The 20,887-nt window shown below is 45.1% G+C and overlaps 1 protein-coding gene and 1 long non-coding RNA gene across 4 annotated transcripts in view; one reads left to right on the top strand and one right to left on the bottom strand.

The window, feature by feature from the left end:
• The window catches only part of LOC146202116 (uncharacterized), a 674,799-nt gene that overhangs the window by 634,339 nt on the left and 19,573 nt on the right, over positions 1-20,887 (top strand). The gene's annotated exons all lie outside the window — the stretch shown is intronic.
• LOC146202118 (uncharacterized) lies at positions 70-767 on the bottom strand. Its single transcript, XM_084587500.1, has one exon. It carries the CDS (start codon positions 765-767, stop codon positions 375-377), a length of 393 nt encoding a protein of 130 aa, XP_084443626.1. The 3' UTR covers positions 70-374.

Genomic DNA, 20,887 nt, shown 5'->3' with positions numbered 1-20,887 from the left:
AGAGTTGTTGATATCTGTACATTTGTTTTATTAGCGGTGTGATCTCATTTGTACAAAATATACATCGCAAGAGCAAACACCGTTCGCAGGCTTCGGGGTGAGGATGGTTCATCCGGAGAATTGGAGCCTCTGGCAAGCTACATGCTGGCCTTTTACGTCCGGTAGAGAAGCCTCGTTCGTGCTGGTTAATTTGACACCTTCGACTTGAGCATAGCTTTCTTCCCTGACTCGTGGATTTTGTGGTTTTGCGTGGTTCTTGTTCCAGAGGCATGTGTCTCCAATCAACGTCGTGCTTATCTTGTCGTTACTGCGAGGTATGGATCTGCTTTTCAGCGCTCTGCGTTCACGTTCTATGTTTGAACCCTGAGGTTCTTTTAGCCCTTGAGGCCGTAGCCATATCCGCCGTGTCCAAAACCTCCGTATCCACCGAAGCCGCCGAAACCACCACCGAAGCCCCCTCCGTATCCCCCATAGCCGCCGCCGTAAGCGACTCCAAGATCGTAGTTGGCGAGGATGGGTCCGCCGTGGCTGACCTTGTGGACGTGGTGCAGACTCTTAATGAGGAAAGACGGTCCAGGCAGGGACTTGCCGTAGCTGACGCCGTGTCCGAGCCCGCCGCCATAGCCGAGGCCGCCACCGTATCCTCCTCCGAAGCCGCCGCCGTAGCCACCACCGTATCCAACAAGACCGGCCAAGGAGACGCCGATGAGGGTGCTCACGAACAAGGCAACAATCTGGGTGGAAATGGAAAGAATCGTTTGACGCATTGCTACCATATTATTGTTATCTTATGATTATTCATTATTGAAAACTGTTTTCTCTGTGCTTGGCTGCGATGTTTTCGATTCTTTTTTTAAATATTAAGTGTTGGGTACCGATGTAGAGAAGCCAGGCCAGATTGGTGCAAGAAATATTTTGGCGCGTGCCGGACTCCGTAACCTTCTGAAATTTTTGAGTCTGCAAACGTCCATTGTAGTTAGCAAAGCTTCCTTGAGGTCACTCTGTTGACATAAAACGCAGTAAAATCAAACGCGATGATTTTTGTTTGATAACACCTGTCTTCGAAATTTCCCGCGAAGCAGAATCCACATATAATGTTACCGTTCGGCACACAACTTCTATCGCAAGAGTACTGCGCGCTGCAGTCACATAACGATTACATTGAACAAACATTAAGAGTGTTCCAGTTATTTTTGGAAGTCATTACAACGTGTTCGCCATATTGCAAGATATTACATATTAAAGTAGTTTCAGCCATGTACCTATGACTGCACACGTTTCACTGAGAATTCACTGAATGATCGTTCCTCGAACCGACGTAACTAAAGGGGTTTACACGTTTTTTTAGTTTCCATTTTTTGCACGGTGTAAACATTGTGGTTACCGTGGGCTGCCACATTGTTCGCGATATTGCAAGTCATTCAATAGTGATAGCCTTCTTGCCCCTCTGTTTCCTACCAAAATCACTACCATTTCCATTAACATTTTATTCCTGGCAGCTGTATTGCGTTGCTTGTTTTACAATGTGGCCGACTGCGAATGGGGATCGACAACAAGGAGGCAGTACTAACTCGCAGCCTTCGCTGTCAACGGCCGGGCTGGCGTGGGCCGTAGACGGAAGGAACGCAGGCCACAAATAACCATTATCTCAACGTACTGCACCTGGAGACCAGCTGCACTGCTCCGTGCACGTGCAAGACAGCCCCAACGCCCTCATAAGCGCGTTTCTACGGGACCCTACGACTCTGCCCGCCGGACTTTGTTCACAGATACACCTCCCCTTCCCCCTGGTCGCCAAGAGTGATGCCACAATGATTGGCCACCCTAAGTCGCGACTAGGTACCACCCCCCCCCCCCCCCCCCAACCAAAATTAATCCACAGCCACTACTATCACCACCACGAGATTTAATTGCAGCGAAATTTATAACGTTCACAGCCATTACTTACTCCCGTGAGCATTATTATTTGGGATATTTCTATTTTATTAAGAGTTGCTCTTTCGAGACTTGCGATCATTGGTAACGATCGAGTTCTGTAGAGATATGTTGCTTACTTTGGATCATTTATCCATCCTTACTTTTTGCTTACACCTCACTCCTTTCTGGGTGTGTACCCTACACCTAATTTTATTTTTGTCTCCCACTTACCCTACCCGTCCCCTGCAGAGGTCAGCATGCATGATTTTGCGATGGATGACGTGGGACACTCTTTCTCGTTTCCTACCTTAGGCTCTAGGTGAGCAGTGCAAAAGAGAGAGGGTGAAGCACAAGGGCGACCTCAAGGCCCCGAGCCGAGCACCACAGGGGGCCCTCGGCTTGAAGCCGGCTGGTACTGCAAGCGTGCGCTTACCATGGTCCTCATGGTTGGTGTTCTCAGCTGTGCAGTCAGGAGCTGAACTGTGGCTGGTGGTTGTGGCGGCGCACCTTATATACCGCCGGCATGCCGGAAGGTTGGATACACTTAATAATGAGCGCGTGCGTATAGTCCTCCTCGGCGCGCTGAATTCTGCTCTAATTCCTGTCACTTCCTCTCGCTTTTCAAGATATGGCCGCGCGCTGCGCAGAGGCAATAATCAAACGAGCCGTCGCCCTCCCACTGGACGCACCCGATAGGCAACTGGTTTTCGACAGCCGCGCCTCTCCTCGCTACCGGACAAGAGCGCCCTCGGAGGGGAGGGTGCATATCGGACCGAGGCGCGCAGGCCAGACAATGCTTGTGCTGCCGCCCCGCTATTTTTACGCTTCTCATTTGACTGCCGGCTCGGTGTACTGGTTAAGCTGCCACTTTGTGCCACGGCCGCTCCTCGCGCCGCGCACTCTGCGTGATGCCGGAGGTTGTACGCGGTGTCCGGGCTGCGGTCGGGCCGGCGGCAGCGCCACTCCGCTTGGGCCCATTGTTGGAGCCGTGGAGGCTGTCTGCCCAGCGCCCTGGATATTGTCGAATCGGCAGTTAAATTTTTACACGGCGATATTCGTACTGCGGTCGTCACTCACTGCTTGTTCAGTTTTGCTTTTATTTCCTACGGCCTCCCGACGATTTGTTTTGAGCGTGTTGCGAGCGCCTCGTATTTTCTTACACGGCTTGACATTTACACGAGCCCATCTCCTCGGTCATCGCAATTTTCTTACGTCTAAATAATCCAATACTGCCCCTCTAGGGAGTAGCTTCACGGACTACTGTTTGGAGGCTTGGCTACTCGTCAAGGTTTTTCTGAAGGGGATGAGCACCGTTTTTGTGGCTTCTATAGAACGAAACTTCTATAGAATCGTGGCAGCGAAACACCGACCGCTTAAAGTATGAGATGAAAGGCAGAAACTTGTGGTTGTTCCATCCAGATCACAGGAATAACCCGCAGATATTTCCTTTCCGTGACAGTTTTCGGCGGGTTGTGAAAGTTTTAATGGAGTGGTGGACATAAACTCTAAAGATGAGAGACCCGCGTGTTCCGCCGCCGATCTCAAGGTCGCTGGATCGACCGCACTCGCGGCGGCCGTCTCTAGATGGAGAGGAACACAATTGACACTTTGTATAAACAAGCGTGCTGGACAATTAGAAAAAAAAAAAAAAAAGAAACATCTTGCAGCAGACGCACCAGTGAAAACTCTTGTACGACGGTTTTTTTTTTTTTTTTTTTTTCAAAATAACTGCCAATGACTCCCTCGCTCTTCCTCTCTGCACACATTCAAGTAAAATTATGTGGACTTTTACGGGAGCTGGCAGTGTTGTAAAAGTGAGGGCATTAGAGTAGAGGGGTAACTTGATGTTTTGGCTTGTGGGGTGTAACCTCCCAAAGCGACTCTGGTTATAATAGACTTCGCAGTGAAAGGCTCCGCTATTTCGCCCACCTAGGGTCCTTTAACGTGCACTGACATTGCACAGCACACGGGCGCCTTGCTTTTCGCCTCCATAGAAAATCGGCCACCGCAGCCGAAATTCGATACCGTGTCCTTGGGCTCAATAGTCGAGCGCCCTAATCACTGAGCCACTGCGGCAGGGGAGAGTGGTGACTTGACTGCCGCCATTTAATGGCAATGAATTTTAAGGTGAAAGCCTTTAATGGCTCATGCTCGCGGCCACGATCGTGTCCGTCCGTCCGTCCATACGTCCATCCGTAACGCTTTAGTTTGATGGCGTCGAGCCACTAACCAGTACCAACTAATGACTAACTAGTCATTAACAAGTACTAATTAGTCATTAGGCATGACGAATAGTCATGAGTAATGGACTCACTATGACGCCATCATATGCAGACGTCATCGGCCATGACGTCATGATCGAATGTGACACTATTGTGACGTCACATCCGGTCATGCCTAATAATGGGAACTGACGTCATAATGACGTCACATTCGGTCATTACGCCACCAGACAATTCACCCATATACGAAGGTGATCCCGCTGGGCGTCCGATCCAGGCGTCCGTGCGGCGCCTTTCATTTGGCGCTTGCTCGAACGCCGCACCACACAGCATATATAGAAACAAACGCAGCTCAGCAGGCATCAGCGGCGTTTCATATTGGTTTCTTGTAACGAGAAGGCGATGTATTTGTTCCAGTTCTCCGCGGACACTTGAGCAGAGCCGCAAGGAAAAAGAGGAAGCATATATTTTTTTTTTCTGGTTTTGCTGCAAAAGACGGCGAATGGCAGTGCAAGGGTACTTGAGGAGTCCGCACTAAAGGAATCAGCAAAAAGATCAGCAGATTTCCTTGCTTTCATCGCTCCGGGGAGAAAATTCGTTATTTCGTCCTGCTTTTCGACACGGGCTGTTCGCTGTTCAAGTTGAAAGATAGTGTTTATCTCTATATTAGGTTCGAACTGTGAGCTTTATTAATATACCTTAATACAGTGCAAATCACGGGATTAAAGAAAGAGGTCTCTTATTAAAACAATTCAGCGGTTCCTAACTACAGAAAACATATTAAGTAAATCCTTAACCAACTTTTACATCAGATGAGACAAGCTGCCCTCTTGAATAGAGTTATGCACTGAGGACTTCACTGTTTTTTTTTTTTTAGCTCAACAATAAAGTAAATGCGATCAAATGTGATGAAATAAAGTTGCTGAGAGGAAACATTCGTCAGCATAGGTGCAGTAAGTAACAGTATTATATCTTAAAACATAACTTCCCACAGTACCACACTAAACCCACCGAAAAAACCACCACAACAGCGTAATATAAAACACGGATTTATGCATAATGAACCTTTATATATCGAATAGAAAATAACAGAACGCATTAGTAGAGATAATAGTTTAGCAAAACGTGGGAGTATGAAATTTAATACAAAAAGGACGAGCAATGCATGACTGAACTGCATGGTGTTTCGTTAGTTTTCTTTCCTCACTGCCGGAACGTCTGACTGCTCTTCACTACCGCCAATCTCACTACTGCTCTGACTGCTTCGGCTACCGTATAGGTCAATATAGAACTCCTCGGCTACTTTGAATATATGGTCCATAATAGTGGTGACATTGCCCGCCTTGTCCCTTAGTCCACACATCTGATTTTTGGTTATGTCTAAATTCCTTTTCCCCGCTTTAAGTCTAGCACCGTTCCCTACCGCATGTTCGATTTTCTCCACGTTATACTTTCTTATGTCGGACACTTTGCATCTGCTGATTACCTTTGATAGCTCTGCCATGTTCTCTCCTGTATTTTGTGTTGGAGGCTTTCATACTTTCGCATCTCTTAATCAAATCTTTCGTCTGTTTAGATAATTTACACGCATCCTTTCTAAAAATCCTACCATCTACGTCTGCCGCACACTCAGTAATGACATCTCTGAAGGTATCGTTCATCGGTTCTAAACTTCTTCTTCCTCGGTTAAAATTGAATACCTATTCTGTAGCGAGATCGTGAATTCTTCTACCGTCGCTCTCAGTTCTAATTCGTTGATGGACTTCCCCCTTACTATTCTGTTTCGTTCCCTCTTCAAATATAGACTAATTCGAGATTTTACCATCCTGTGGTCTCTGCATCGCACCTTTCCGATGACCTCTACATCCTGCACAATACCAGGAATATAACACAGTATGTAGTCAATTTCATTTTTAGTCTCCCGTTTGGGACTTTCCATGTAAACTTCCGGTTCTTTGGCTTGCTGAACAAGGCATTCATGATTGTAAAGATGTTGGGTTGTGCCAACTCAACTAATAACTCCCCCGTGCTCTTCCTAGAGCCAATGCCGTAGACACCCACTGCCTGGTCTCGCCTGCTTTTTGCCTACCTGAACACTGAAGCCACCCAACAGTACATTATACTGCGTTTTTACTTTCCTCCGATTCTACGTCTTCTTAGAAGGTTTCCACTGTCTGGTCATCATGACTACATGTGGGCGCGTAGGCCTGTACAGCCTTCAGCGTATATTGCTTGTTAAACCTAATTAGGATGCCTGCCACCCTCGCACTAATGCTATGGAATTCATCTATGTTACCAGCTATATGCTAATAAACGCATGCCTGGATGTGGTGCAGCGAAACTGTTGAATATTTTAAAGCGCAATTATTTGACATGCATGGGGGCATTCCTTTCCAATCGGTAGGCGGCGTCTGGAAACCCTGACACAGGACTCGCTAAAGCAGTGGCCGGCCGCCGAGGCGATGAGGTTCACTAGCCGAGATACAAAGCTAATGGTGCAGCTACAGCTTGACTCACTGCCTTATCACGGTGGTTCATGTTTAGGGTGCGCGACTGTTAAACGCGAGGGCGCGGTATCAAACCCAGGCCGCGGCGATCGCTTTTCGGTGGAGGCGAAAAACAAGTTGCCCGTGTGCTGTGCGATGTCAGTGCACGTTAAAGAACCCCAGGTGGTCGAAATTTCCGGAGCCCTCCACTATACGGCCCCTCTCATAGTCTGAGTCGATAAAACAAACCAGATCATCACTATATTAAAATCACTATAATGATAGACTATTACTATAATGATAGGCTATTACTGGCGAGTGTCCGAGCTAAAGTGGAACAAGATTTTTAAGAACCTAAGTGCGCTACCAAATTTAAATCAGTTGAATGTTAGGACTTATCTATAGCGTCGTCTCGGTAATGCGCTTTCCCTGTCTACTTGGATAATTATGAAATAACTTTCAAACGTGGTTTTGAACACTCAGGTGTAAATACAAGATTGGTGTAGTGCCGCGATGATGGTCCGACCAAGATGCTTCCTGCCAGGTAGCTTTCAACGTAGCTCCTTGGAATTTATTTATGCCTCCCAACGGTACCCAGGTACTCGGTCCTTTTTCGAGCTTTGTTTTCGTAGTGGTACGGGACATGGGACGAAGCCGCATGTTGTCATTGCCAATAGCTTGAAAACATTACAAGGGTTCAACGCTGCTGAACCAAATATTGAGCGAAAGCATTAGCTGTGGGTGACCGAGCGTTCTTCTTCCTCTCTTTTTCTTCTTCCTCAGCCCACTTATAAAGCCCCGCTTTAACCAACCGATATGAACATGCCTTAGTGGCCTATAGGGGTAACGTGAATGCAAGGGTCCTAGCAGGCTGATTCTTACAAAACCGTCCCACGTGAAACGAGAGACCCAAGTTGGCAGCTCCTGCCAGCTTGGGGTCGTCTACGGGGGGTCGTCTAAAGGTCAAAGGTCAATAGTGGTCACTGCCGTTCCACGCTGAAGGCTCAAACTGCGAGCGCTATTGAATTCTGACATAACCGTCCCATGGGAAACGACACAAGTTGGCAGCTCCTGCCAGCTTGGGGTAGTCTACGGGGGTCGTCTAAAGGTCAAAGGTCAATGGTGGTCACCACCGAGCCTAAAAAAAATATGAAGGGCGCTCAAAGCAGAACGTGTAAACTGCGGAGTAAGTACAGGCAACTCTTCCATCTTTGATGCAGCTGTCAATTTTAAATCAAAGCAATATATTTGCATTCTTATACAAGCTTTGGAGTCGCATACTGGCGTAGGAGGCGCGCATGCTTGTGTGACCTCGTCTTTGGGAATTAAAATTGTATTCTATCGAAGCTCAGTTCTGCGTCAGGGCTGCATTACTTGCACATAGGATCCAGGGTTGAACGAGATGAAGAAGATGGCTGCGCAGTGTGAAAGCGAACTGAACAAGGGCTGAGGGGGATCCTCAGTTCGCAAGCCAATTCATTGTTTCGACATGGGGACTTGTATTTGTCTAGGCATACAAAGTCACGAACAAGCAAACTGCTTTAACCAGTTCGCTAATTAACAAAATACGGCAATTATTTTAATTTTATTTTAGGCACTCTGTTCTTTTATTTGCAGATTGGGGGCTCGTCCTCCAAGTAGTATATCCGAAAATAAATTCTGAATATATTATAGCACACGTTATTAAGGAGCACCGATGTCACCCTCATAGGCGGTTTCACACCATAACGCAACGAAAACGAGCTTTTGTCGCGCAGATTATATGGTAACTCTTACTTAGACCGCTCCAACCGAGGCAATTTTGGTTTACTTTATTTATTTTTACATACTGCAGCTCCATCTGGAGCTATAGCAGGAGTGGGAGGTGAACATGAGTCAATAAAATAATTATACAATGCAGTTAGTACAGCAGTAAGAAGACAGAATTTAAACAATGCAACAACACTAATAACGGCTAGAGGTTACTTAACTGTGCGGAATAGTCAGTGTGCGATGGCGTCAGTAAACTTTTGTAAAGGAAGAGAGCGAAGTGAGCCAGGAAGCTTATTCCAAGCTGCGATGGTACGAGGGAAGAAGCTGTTTTTAAATGGATTATGTCGAGCAAAGTAGTGGACAATATTAAGCTCATGACAGTATCTGGAGGTTGTAGTCCAGGCTGGAGTAATGTAACTGTAAGATGAAAGTCGATAGTGAGGATGAATGATATAATACAAGAATTTCAACGGTTCCAAATGCCGGCGACTTGATAGTGTTGTAAGCTGTAAAGAAAGGAGGGCAGAAGTAGGCGAAAAATCACGGTGATACTGGTGACAAATGAAACGGATGGGTTTCTTTTGAACTCTTTCGATCTTGGTAATATCCGTTGGTTTGTGAGGGTTCCATACAACGCATGGATAGTCTAGTACGGGACGGATTAATGATTTATACATTAGTAACTTCACATCACTTGGAGCTTGAGCTAGAGTATGTCTTAAATATCCTAATTTCATGAGGGTTTTGCTATACCATGCACCGCCGACAGTGCGTGGTATTAAATGGAATGAAATCTAGTTTTGTAGATATAACATCAGGTGTTCCACAGGGCTCAGTTTTAGGACCACTTTTGTTCTTAATATATATAAATGACATTTTTTCCGGAATCAATTCCAGTATACGGTTGTTTGCCGATGATTGTGTTTTATATAGACAAATTAGAAATCAAGACGACGTTGCCCAGTTACAAAGTGGCTCATCATGTGTTCTTGAATGATGTTCTAAATGGAAAATGAAGTTAAATACTAAAAATTGTGTTCATGTTACGTTTGCACGTAAAAAACATGTTAGCCTCAGAGTATAGCATCAGCGTTATTGTAGTGGCACAAAAAGTGGCGCATAAATACTTAGGTGTGACACAGCCGACTGTTCATGGAATACACATGTGGATACCGTAGTTGCAAAAGCCGCCAGGACCTTAAACTTTACACAGCGAAATCTGAAACACGTGCCGCCTTGTTTGAAATCAATAGCCTACTTAACGTACGTTCGACCACTGCTCGAATACGCTTGTGCCGTATGAGACCCTTGGCAAATAACACTGGGCAATAAAATTGAAAACATCCAAAATAGAGCAGCAAGGTTCGTCCTGTGTCGGTACTCGAGAACTGATAGCTGCACCGTCATGAAAAATGAATTAGAATGGGAAACCCTCTCCTCTCGAAGAAGGAAATTACGACTTAAGCTGTTGTACCAAATTTACCATAACAAAACAGGCATTCGAAAGGAAATAAACTTACATAGGCCACATTATGTCTCTGCTCGCACAGATCATTGTTTTAAAATTTTGGAAAACAGTGCCAGAACTAACATGTATGCCAGTTCCTTTTTTGTTCGATCCATCAGTGAATGGAATCGGCTTTCAAGTCATCAAGTGTGCTCCATAAATGAACATGTGTTTTGTTTTTTTTTTTTTTTTTTCACTCTGTAACCCCCCCGCTGTAGCGCGCCCTCGAGCTAAGCGGGGTAATCATTGAATAAAGAATAAAGAAGAAGAAGAAGAAATGTAATCAATATGCTTAGACCAAGACAAATTAGTGCTGAAAATAACTTCCAAATGTTTATAATTAAAGACCCTTTCGACATGCTATTAGATGAGTAGGCGAAAAAAAAAGGGAGGAGCTGTTAAAAAATGTCATGACTACAGATTTACGAAATTAATACTCATTTACCAGTTGTTGCACCATTCAGAAAATGTAGTTAATGAACTGTTCAATTAATAATGATCCTCAGAGCAATTAATGATGTCATAAATAACACAATCATCGGCATACATGCGAATCTTAGATGCGATATTATGCGGGAGGTCGTTAATGTAGAGTAAAAAGAGTAAGTGCCCTAATACGGAGCCTTGCGGCACACCAGAAGAAACCGGGGCCACATAGGATTCACATGAATTGTGTGTTACGTACTGAGAGCGGCCTGAAAGAAAATTAGATATCCAATTAACCAAACACAAATTCTTTAAAATAAGGTTCAACTTGAACAATAATTTAGAATGAATAACGGTGTCAAAAGCCTTAAAGAAGGCAATAAATATTGCATCAATTTGATTATCACAATATAAGATAGACAAATATCATGTAAAATTCTGACAATTGTGTTATTGTGCTAAAGCCCCGTCCAAACCCATGTTGAACACTACACAAGATGTATTAGTTTCTAAATACTCTGTAATATGTTTATGAATGCTACGCTCTAACATTTTACATGATGAGGATGTGAGTGAAATGGGTCTATAAATGCATAGAAGCTGTTTATCACCAGATTATAAAAGAGGAAGAACTTTCGCCAGCTTCCAAGAAGCAGGAACAGCGCTCGAGGTGGGTGATTTTTTTTAATTTGATGTTGAGAAAGCGAGCTGTCCATAATGAATACCTAACTAAAAATGCATTTGAAATTCCGTCAGGGCCACCACATTAGTGTCTAGGGCAAGTATTACGTTCAGAATACCCTCTTGAGAGAGTACAATGTTTGAAAATGGAGGAGAACTACTAGTGAAAGATGGCAACACTCGGTTATCATTACTAAAAACGAACTGAAAAAAGGTGTTAAAAGCTATTTTCTAGGAATGTATTGGGTGGAGGGGCCTTAGAAAAATGCTAGATCAGAACTTTCTGGGATTACTGGTTAGAAAGTTCTTTAATTCAACACGAAAAAAGAAGTCCTTCGCTTATTTGGTAGCAACACGGAGTTCGTCTTTTGCTTGCTTAAATTGAATGATACTATGCTGGCGTCACCTGGGAGCCAAACTGTCGCGCGGCGCTTCGTTGCTAATTTCGCTTCGACTGCGGCCTCACTGATAGGCGCCGCGTTGAATGGTATACCCAATGACTGCAGTCATTTAGCTCGTGATATTTGGCCTGATTCGGCCTCAAAACATAGAGACGGAGCGATCTCGCCAGATGTGCTCGTTGCCTCTATGTTACAATGTGAAGCCGACTATTAAGTTGGCAACTGTGCGCCTCCTAACGCGAGCTACAATTTATTTGCGAACCTTTTTTCGACTATACTATTTCAAAGACAAGCTCCAATTCTGATAATACAACATACCGTCTGAAGCAAAGATTAATAATCTAACGCACTTTTTTATTTTAGAGAGGTAATTAAAATGCATGAAGTTACGCCGTAGGTCCAAAGAGAAAATTTTCCTACCGTGGTGAAATATCCGCGTTTTGTAGGTTTCGATAGTCTTTTTCTTTTTCTGCCGGAGCTTTTTAGGTATAATATTCTATATAACACATGTATGTACTTGAAACTAAATAAAACTGCTTTTTAGGCATATAAGTTTAAAAAACAAAACATGCGTTGCAACACAAAATTTTAATTGCCAGAAACCAGATTTTACGAAAGCATTGAATAGAACTTGTAAAAATACACTTGTAACTAAAAAAAAAAGAAAGTTTAAAATTTTCTTGCACACGCAAAACGAATTTACCACTTACTACGAAAAAAAAAAGAAAGTCCTAAGTTTGTACCATTCTTAGACAAAACGTATTAACTGGACGCGCAAAACGAGGCCAACGAAAAAACGAAACTGTCGCACGAACGACAACGTTCCTGGTTTCCGTCGTCGTCGCTTTCACAGCTGAATACTGACAGCGAAGGTGATATACTGCCACTCGGTTCTACTTGGAGTGCCATCAACTACAGACCATGACGAAGACACGAGATTTGCAAAGTTATTTAGCTAGCCATTCTTGTTTTCGACATAGAGGCTACCGCTCCTTCGGAACGCGTTCAAAAAATGGCGCCTTGAGAGCAAAACGAAAACATCGCAAACGAACCTTCGGTTGTCTGATTACATGCTAGATTGTGCAGCGTGTCGTTAAATAATTCGGAAAGCTTCGAAATCATTCGGCGAACTTATCGTTAGCGAGCTAACGATCGATGCTCAAAGGGCGCGGTATACAGGGAAAGAGCTAAAGCAATCTGCCGCTTACCTGGTGCGCGCTGTAGCCCCCTATACAGCCCCAGGACAAACAGGAAAAACAACTTTACTTTCCACAGAACATTTTGGAGCCTCCAAAGAAACATCTTTTCTTTAAAAATGCTTAAAGTTACGCCGTAGGTCCAAAGAGAAAACCGCTTCCCGTACCAACCATTCAACCATGACGGTCGCATTTTGAGCGGAGGAAGATACAACCGCGGTGATCAACTGATATATGTATTATTTCGTCTCAAATATATATCCGCCCTGTTTCTTCGGGAGTTAAATAATAGTAGCGCATCATGAAATTCGAAGCTAATGAGCAGGTCAGCCTCTCAGTTGAAGACATTATTCTCGAACACGGGCCAGTTCGAGTCTTCAGCCTACTTTGAAAGCAATTAACTGTTGTTCGCTGCTTGAGTTTTTGGCTGCATCGAGCTCCGTGAGTGACTCCGAACCCTTCCATAAATTGAAAATGTGACGAAATTGAGAGAGAAATTACTTTCATGGCACACATTGTACCGCCCCGTCGGGGTGGTGCAGTGCTCGACTACTGTGCCCAAGGACGCGGGATCTAATACCGGCCTCGGCGACCGGTTTTCGGTGGAGGCGAAAAGTACAGCGCTCGCGTACTGTGCGATGTCAGTGCACGTTGAACAACCCCAGGCGGTTGAAATTTCCGGAGTCGTCCACTGCGGCGTCTCTCATAGCCTGAGTCGCTTTGAGACGTTAAACTCCACAAACCAAACCAAACACATTTTAGCATATCAGCTGCAAGGAAACAAAATTAGCACAAATGAGGCCCTTCTTGTGAGATACACACACAGAGACCCAGCAGCCACCGATTGTAAAGAAAGCATAGGAGATATATTTATAATACGAAAGCAATCATCCACCAGCCCTATCTCGAGCAAGAAAATTGTCGTCGACGATCTTGTGGTTTAGTCTAGTTGCCGTAGCAACAGTGACGCCTGTGCTTCATCATCATACTGATCGTCGTGATCAGCCGGACTATACCCACTGCAGGGCGAAGGCCTCTCCCATATTTCTCCAATTAACCCGGTTCTGTGCTAGCTGCATCCACTTGACCCCTGCAAACTGCTTAAACGCATCCACCCACCTGACTTTCTGCCGCCCAATGTTACGCTTTCTTTTCCTTGGAATGCAATTTGTTACCTCTTTCGACCATCGGTTATCCTCTCTTCGCACTACATGCCGTGCCCACGCCCATTTCTTTTCCTTGATTTTCACTAGATTGTCATTAACTCGAGTTATTTTTCTGACCCACTCTGCACGCTTCTCATCTCTTAATCTTACCCCTACCATTTTCCGTTCCATAGCTCTCTGCGTCGTTCTCAACTCAAGTCGAACCGTTTTCGTTGACCTCCACATTTCAGCCTCATACTTGAGTACAGGTAAGATGAAACTTATGTACTTCCCTCTTGAACAATACTGGTAAGCGGCTAATCATAATGTGCTAGTATTTGCCAAATGCGCTCCATCCCAATCTTATGATCATAGTTATTTTCCTTTAATGGTCTGGATCTGCGGTTACTATACCTATCCTAAGTAGACATATGTGCCCACCACTCCCAGTGCTTCGCTATCTATTGTGAACTGCTGTTCATTTCCGAGGATATTGAACATTACCTTAGACTTCTGCATGTATATTTTTAGGCCTACCTATCTGCTTTTCCTGTCCAGGTCATCAATCATTATTTTCAGTTCATCCCCCGAGTTACTTAGCAAGGCAATGTTGCCAGCGAATCACAGATCACTGAGGTACGTATTCTCATCAACCCTTATTTCTAACTGCTCCCGATCCTAATCTTTGAGTATTTCCGAAGCTGTTAATACTGCTTGGGAGATTGTGTCTCCTTACCTAACACCTTTCTTTGAGGAAATTGTATTGCTCTCTTCATGCATAACTAAAGTTGCTGTGCAGCCACTGTAGATATCTTCGAGTGCTTTCCCATACGGCTCGTCTACACCCCGATTTCGCAGTGCCTGCATCACTGCCGAGGTTCCCAGTGAGTCAATTTTTTTTTCGTAATCGATGAATATGCTTTGTGTAAGGACTGGTTATATTTTGGGCATTTTTTCATCACCTGGTTGGTAGTATAGATATGATCGATAGTAGAGTACCCTTTCCGAAAACCTGCGTAGTCATTTTGCAGATATAAGTCTAAGGTGGTCCTTATTCTATTAGCGATTACCTTAGTAAATATCTTGTAAGTAGCGGATAGCGAGCTCATTGGTCTGCAACTTTTGTAATCCTTAGCGTCCTCTTTCTTAGGAATAAAACAATCTTAGCGTTCTTCCATGATTCCGGTACCGCCGATGTCACCAGGTATTCCGCACGCAGCACTGCGTGCTAGAAAAACTGGCCACCCTGCACACGTATACAGGGTGGCCGGTTTTTCTAGCATGACATCCCCCCGTCCTTTAACAAATCTGTAGTTACCTGGTCCTCCCCAGCTGCTTTCCCCCTTTTCATAGCTTCAAAAGCTTTCTCAACCTCGTCCGTCGTTACTGGCGGAACTTCTGACTGCTCTTTACTACTGCCTCATTATTGCCCTATTATTGCCGTTATTATCTCATTATTGGCCTGGCTGTTTCAGCTACGGTGTAGGTCAGTATAAAGCTCCTCGACTACGTTGACTATCTTGTCCATATTGGTGATGACATTGAATGCCTTGTCTCTTAGCGCATACACATGATTTTTTCGTGTGCCGTTTGTCCCCTTCACCGTTTTAAGATACCACCGTTTCTTAGAGCATTCTCAATTTTCTCCATCTTATACTTCCTTATGTTGGACACTTTGCACTATTGATTACCTTTGATAGCTCTGCCATGTTCACTCCTGTATTTTATGTTGGAGGCTTTCATACTTCCGCATCTCTTAATAAAATATTTCGTCTGCTTAGATAATTTACAGGCATCCTCTCTATAGCTGCCGCACACTCAGTAATGATATCTCTCAAGGTATCGGTCATCGGTTCTACACTTCGTCTTCCTCGGTTAAAGCTGAATACCTATTATGCAGCGAGATCCTGAATTCTTCTACCTTCAGTCTTTGTGCTAATTCGTTGACGGACTTCTTCCTTACTATTCTGTTTCGTTCCCTCTTCAAATAAATTGAGTCATTCGAAACCGGACTCTGCATCGCAGCTTTCCGATCACTTCTACATTCTGCACAATACCAGATGTATAACACAGTATGGAGTGAACTTCATTTTCAGTTTGCCGTTAGGGTTTTCCCATGTCCATTTCCGGTTTTGGTTTGTTGAAGAACGTATTCCTGATTATAAAGTTATTACGCTCTGCGAGCTCAACCCCCCTAGCTATTCCTATAGAGACACTGCCTGCTCTCCGGCCGCCCAACAGTACAATATACTGCGTTTTTATTTTCCCTATTGCTGATTATGCATCTTCGTAGAAGGTTTCGACTGTCTGGTGATCATAGCCCGATATACTTTGTGGCACGGGCAGAGGCTCTTTATTTTTCTTTCCTTTTGCATGCCTCAGCATAATATATGTCTGGTGATCATGACTACATGTAGGCGCGTAGGCCTATACAACATTCAGCTTTTACCACTTATTGTGCCTAATTACGAGGCCTGCCACCCTCTAATTAATGCTATAGAATTCATCTATGTTACCAGCCTATGTTTACTGACAGGGAACCCTACTCCTAGTTCTTGTTTCTCCGGTAAACCTCGATAGCACGATACATGCCCACCCTTCAGTGCAGTATATGCCTGAATCAGCCTCCTAACCCAAATAAGCCCCACAATATTCAATTTCATGACCGCCAGTTCCTCGAAGAGCTCTGCTAGCCTCTCTAGCTAGAGTTCTAGCGTTAAACTTGGCCGGGGTCAGTTTCCAATGGATGCCTGTCCGGAGCCAGATATTCTTAGCACCCTCTGCTTTGTCACCGGTCTGACCGCCGCCGTGGTCAATTGCTTTCACAGCCGCTGAAGACTGAAGGCCGGGGGTGCATCGGTGTATTCATAGGCGTTTGCGGCCAGTTGCTACACCAGGGTGGTCAAATCCTGTTCTGATGTGGGAGTGCGTTTCCGGAGGTGCTCACCGGTATCAGGTCACACCCCAAACTTGTTGGTGCAATTCGATCGGCGCACGGATTTTTTTTCTTATTTTTTTTTCCCCGGTGGTGAATTGTGTGGCACCGGGATTCGAATCACAGTCCTCTTGCACGCGAGACGGATGGTCTAGTCAGCGCTCAGCTTCAGCGTAACGTAGAATTACGCTATACCTTACGACTGTAAATTCACAGTAATGAATTTTTACCTGGGCAGTGTGACATTGAAGTTTGTGTTACGGGGGTTGTAAATAGATCACGTCACATGGTTACCATGACGTCAGACAATGAGATTTTGTCTCCGCAAATACTTTTTTTTTTTCGAACTCCCTATCTGCAAGAATTTTCAAAAGTGTTTGCTGAAACACTCTGTATATGTGAGGTTATGATTGGGGAGGTGGGTAAAAAAGTAGGGGCGGTCTATCTGTTTGCCTTGCTTGGCGCCTTTAACTCGCTAACCCACCTCATTGGGAATGAGAAAATTATGGTAAGCTGGTGCAGGTCTGCACAAACCGACCCACAGGCCGCAAATCTTGGAACAGTTCATCTCGGCCCCCGACTCTTCTAAATTGCTTAGTTATGCGAGCATATTTTTGCTTGGCTTGTCTGTATGGGAAAACGCAATTTCAGCGCTATATGCTAATAATTTGAGCGCGTTATTTAGGATGCTGAAATCTGGAATGGCACTGTTGTGCAGTACGCATATACCTTGCGGTTTTAAGCAAAGGGTCAGCAGAAATGACAGAAGTGGCCAAGGATAAAATGGGCACGGGTTGTGAAGAGACAACCAATAGTGTCCAAGCAGGTGGATCAGTTATTTATGGGGAAGTGAGAACAACAACAACAACAAAAAAGAAATAGCAGCGGCACTTAGACCTCTAACGTGCGGGTATCAGAAAGCATTTTTTTTTTTTTTTGCTACAACAGCTCTCTCCACGAAGTGATCTTGAGATCTTCATTGGAACTTCCGTTTGCGTGCCTGGCCCGCGTCTGTGTTCTGGCGAGAACGGCCGCGTGGCGTGCAGCCGGTGCAACGGCAGCATATGTGAACGTATTGCCTCCCATCGCGACGAAAGACGGGCCAGAGGCAGAACACTGCACCCGATTTGGTCGCGTTCTAATTGCCTTGGCGGCAACGCCCTCTCGCCGCGACCTCTCATTCATGCCGCTCGGCTGACCTTAGAAGGTCGTTGCCGCGCGCTCCCGAAATGCGGTGCCATTACATCTTTCTATAGCGTGCTTGGCGTTTACGCAACGCGTGCGTCTCACTCGGCTGCATGGCTCTTGCTACGTGGCCTATGTGCCTCTGAGTGGGCTACTTCCGACCACACAGTGGTGCGCCATATTTTTGGGACCGTCTCAGTCTCAACAACAACGGTCACCGATGGAATTTCGGCTGATGGGATTAGTAATGCCGGCGCATTAAAATGACAATAGAAAACTGCGAATTGTGAACATTGTGTCGAATTTGGTCAAAAGCCTCCGCAATGCCAATTTGAAGCATTGCCAGTTGTTCGTGCGAGTTGCTGCAAAACCGTAAAACCGTGCAGGCTATATGTAGATTAGTTTGAATAAAGCAACGCATCAAGCCACACCTATGATCTGTCCCAATGAAAGTCGACATTGCAGCCTGTAGCCTATTTGCCAAGACTTTTGTAAAAAATCTCAGCAGCCCGCATTAGACAGCGTAATGGGCCTTAACCCTCTACATGATGCAATATTTCTTCATCGGTGCTTTTGAGTATCACTACGTTGCTACTTGCGAACGTCTGAGGCAGAACTTTCATAGGTAGACTAGTGGTGAAGATCTCAAGTTAAACAGGGCGCTGAAGATGGGAGTTTTTAAATGTCTTCTAAAAATTTTTACGAAGATGATCAAACCCAACTGCTTTTGAAAGTGGCACATGATCAGTGGTATCCTCAACTTTAGCTAAAGTAAAGGGGATATTTATTGCAAAGCAATTATCCTCAGAAAGGGGCTTGACAAGAGGGACGAAGCACGCCACACCCTCAGCTTCAGTGACGTGAAAGGAAACTGAGAGCCGACACGCATAGTATATCTGTGTGTTTCTCAAAAAGGGACGTAATTACGCTCGGTTAGGGAAGTGCCGATATTCACTTAGCAATGCATGACGGCATTGCAAAAACCTGAAGAGAAGCATTTACGACCTGAGTACCCTATACAACTTTTGCGATCGTGATTTTGAGACTCCTCGTTCATATTAAGACAGGATTGCAACTAAGAGAGCCAACTACAGCAATTTCACGCCGAAAGCTGCAGGACTGACCGTATTCGGCCTCGCACCAATTTGGCCTTGCATTCAAAGAAGAAACCGACTTTCGTCAGACTGCGTCTGATGAGGCCACGCAGGCGCGTACGTTCGTGCGACTTGGTTGAAGAGGGCGTTATACCTAAGCGTTGTCACATAATGCGGCAGCGTGCGACTTCATGCGCGTGGTAATAGAGACACTAATTAGATAGTAGTAGGGTGTATACCGGTAAAGCGGTGAGTGCACGTTAACGGCTGTATACTTACAAGCAATTATGTATACGACTAACTTGGAGAAGAGAAAATGCGTAGTGAGTGTGATGAGCTGCGTGTATTCAGTACTCTGTGGTTGCCAAAGACGAGACAGTGTGCGTGCCTGTGAACGTGGGCAAGGGGACCGGACCTATTAACGCAGTCCACTCATACTCTCGAAGGCGGCGCCTGGAAGTCACCCTCGCATTTTTGTGGAAAAATACGTTCGCCGATTCCCTTAAAATGGAAGCTTTTATTGAATACTGTGGGGGGGGAAATTCCCGTAATTTTCCTGCAGTTTTTTCTCTAACATAAAAAAAAAATTTACTACTCACCTATATGGTAAAAATTCGCTTGCTAAATTGCCCTTATGCGACTTTCTTCAGGGCCCATCTACTCAGTTTAAGGTGCTTTTAGTGCTCTACCTGGACGTGCCCGAATGTCCGCTCCTTGATCAACAGCCTCTTCCTTTTCCAGCTTCTCTGCGTTTGGAACACTGCTGGCGCCAGAAGGTGCTGGCAGGCTGGCTGCGTATCATTCCCGGTCTCTGGTGCGATCGGACTAGACGTTGCTGTTGCAGCTGTAGAATGACGGGCTGGATATAAATATGAAAGATGTCTTTGTTGGCATTATGTCACGTAATGAGGCTAACTCCGTGAGAGCCGCGGCAACACTTTATGCAGCAGTTGGGGCAACTGTATTCGTTATATGCAACCTTGCTCCTGCTGAACGTAACGCATGATTAGATTAGGTTTCTGAAACAAAGTCGGCGATTGCAAGTGCGTCGCGCGTGTCAGATCTATTCATGGACCTCGAGACTGCACTCACTGTGTTCAAAGATCGAACGGCAAATGTCATACAACCATGCGGCAACAACTCGATAGTGGCCGGAGTTCAGATATCGTGAATAAGACGTACAATAAGCACTCATTGCGTGCGGCCGCAACTACTATAGGTCCCAAGCAGAACTTCTGAACTCAAAACTAAAAGATACACCATGATTAATCAGGCCGGTAAAATGAAAACAAAGCGAAAAAGTTAAGCTAACCGAACAAGCAACACGCATACGCACAGACACATGGACATACGCACGCACGCAGACACACGAATTACTAGGGAAATTAAACTGCGAAAGGCCCCTTAGACTGTTCGCAACCCGTGAAATATATTCGGTTTAAAATGCTGGGCTGCCGAAACAATTCTTGCGTTTTTGAAGCAAATCATCTCTGAGAGTCTTCTCATTTATTTATTTTTTTTTCACAATACAGAACTCGCCACACCGCATTACAACTTCTCTGTCGCCAAAGCACTTTTCTCCCAAACGCCCCTTGCAATTTGAAGTTGCTTCATATTGGCTCTGTAGGCAGCCAAACATTCCTACCCACAAGATGCGAGTGTCCACTGATGACTGTCCGCATCATCTGCTGTCGAACAGAACGCGTTGTTTCATACATTGCTTCAAAGCGACGTTCGGCGGCTGAGCACGGCACGAGTTCGGGGGTCGGCTCCCGGTTGTTGCTGCAAAACACCGAAGAAAACTGAGTACGAAACCGGGCGTTCCTCTATATCTCTAAGCGCTTTAATGAAACCCGTATTTCTGTAATTAATATGCATCCCTCTACTAACGCATGGCTCGTTGTCTATGGACTTTTCCTGCTCTCAAAGCCCTCTTCACC

Source organism: Amblyomma maculatum, chromosome 1 (assembly GCF_055883805.1).
Source record: "Amblyomma maculatum isolate TAMU_Amacu chromosome 1, ASM5588380v1, whole genome shotgun sequence".
NCBI classification, from domain to species: Eukaryota; Metazoa; Arthropoda; class Arachnida; order Ixodida; family Ixodidae; genus Amblyomma; species Amblyomma maculatum.
This window is presented reverse-complemented; position numbering and strand designations above follow the sequence as displayed.

What these genes read in the sequence shown, in the direction of transcription:
- LOC146202118 (XM_084587500.1), bottom strand. Translation starts at nt 767, where the DNA reads ATGCGTCAAACGATTCTTTCCATTTCCACCCAGATTGTTGCCTTGTTC.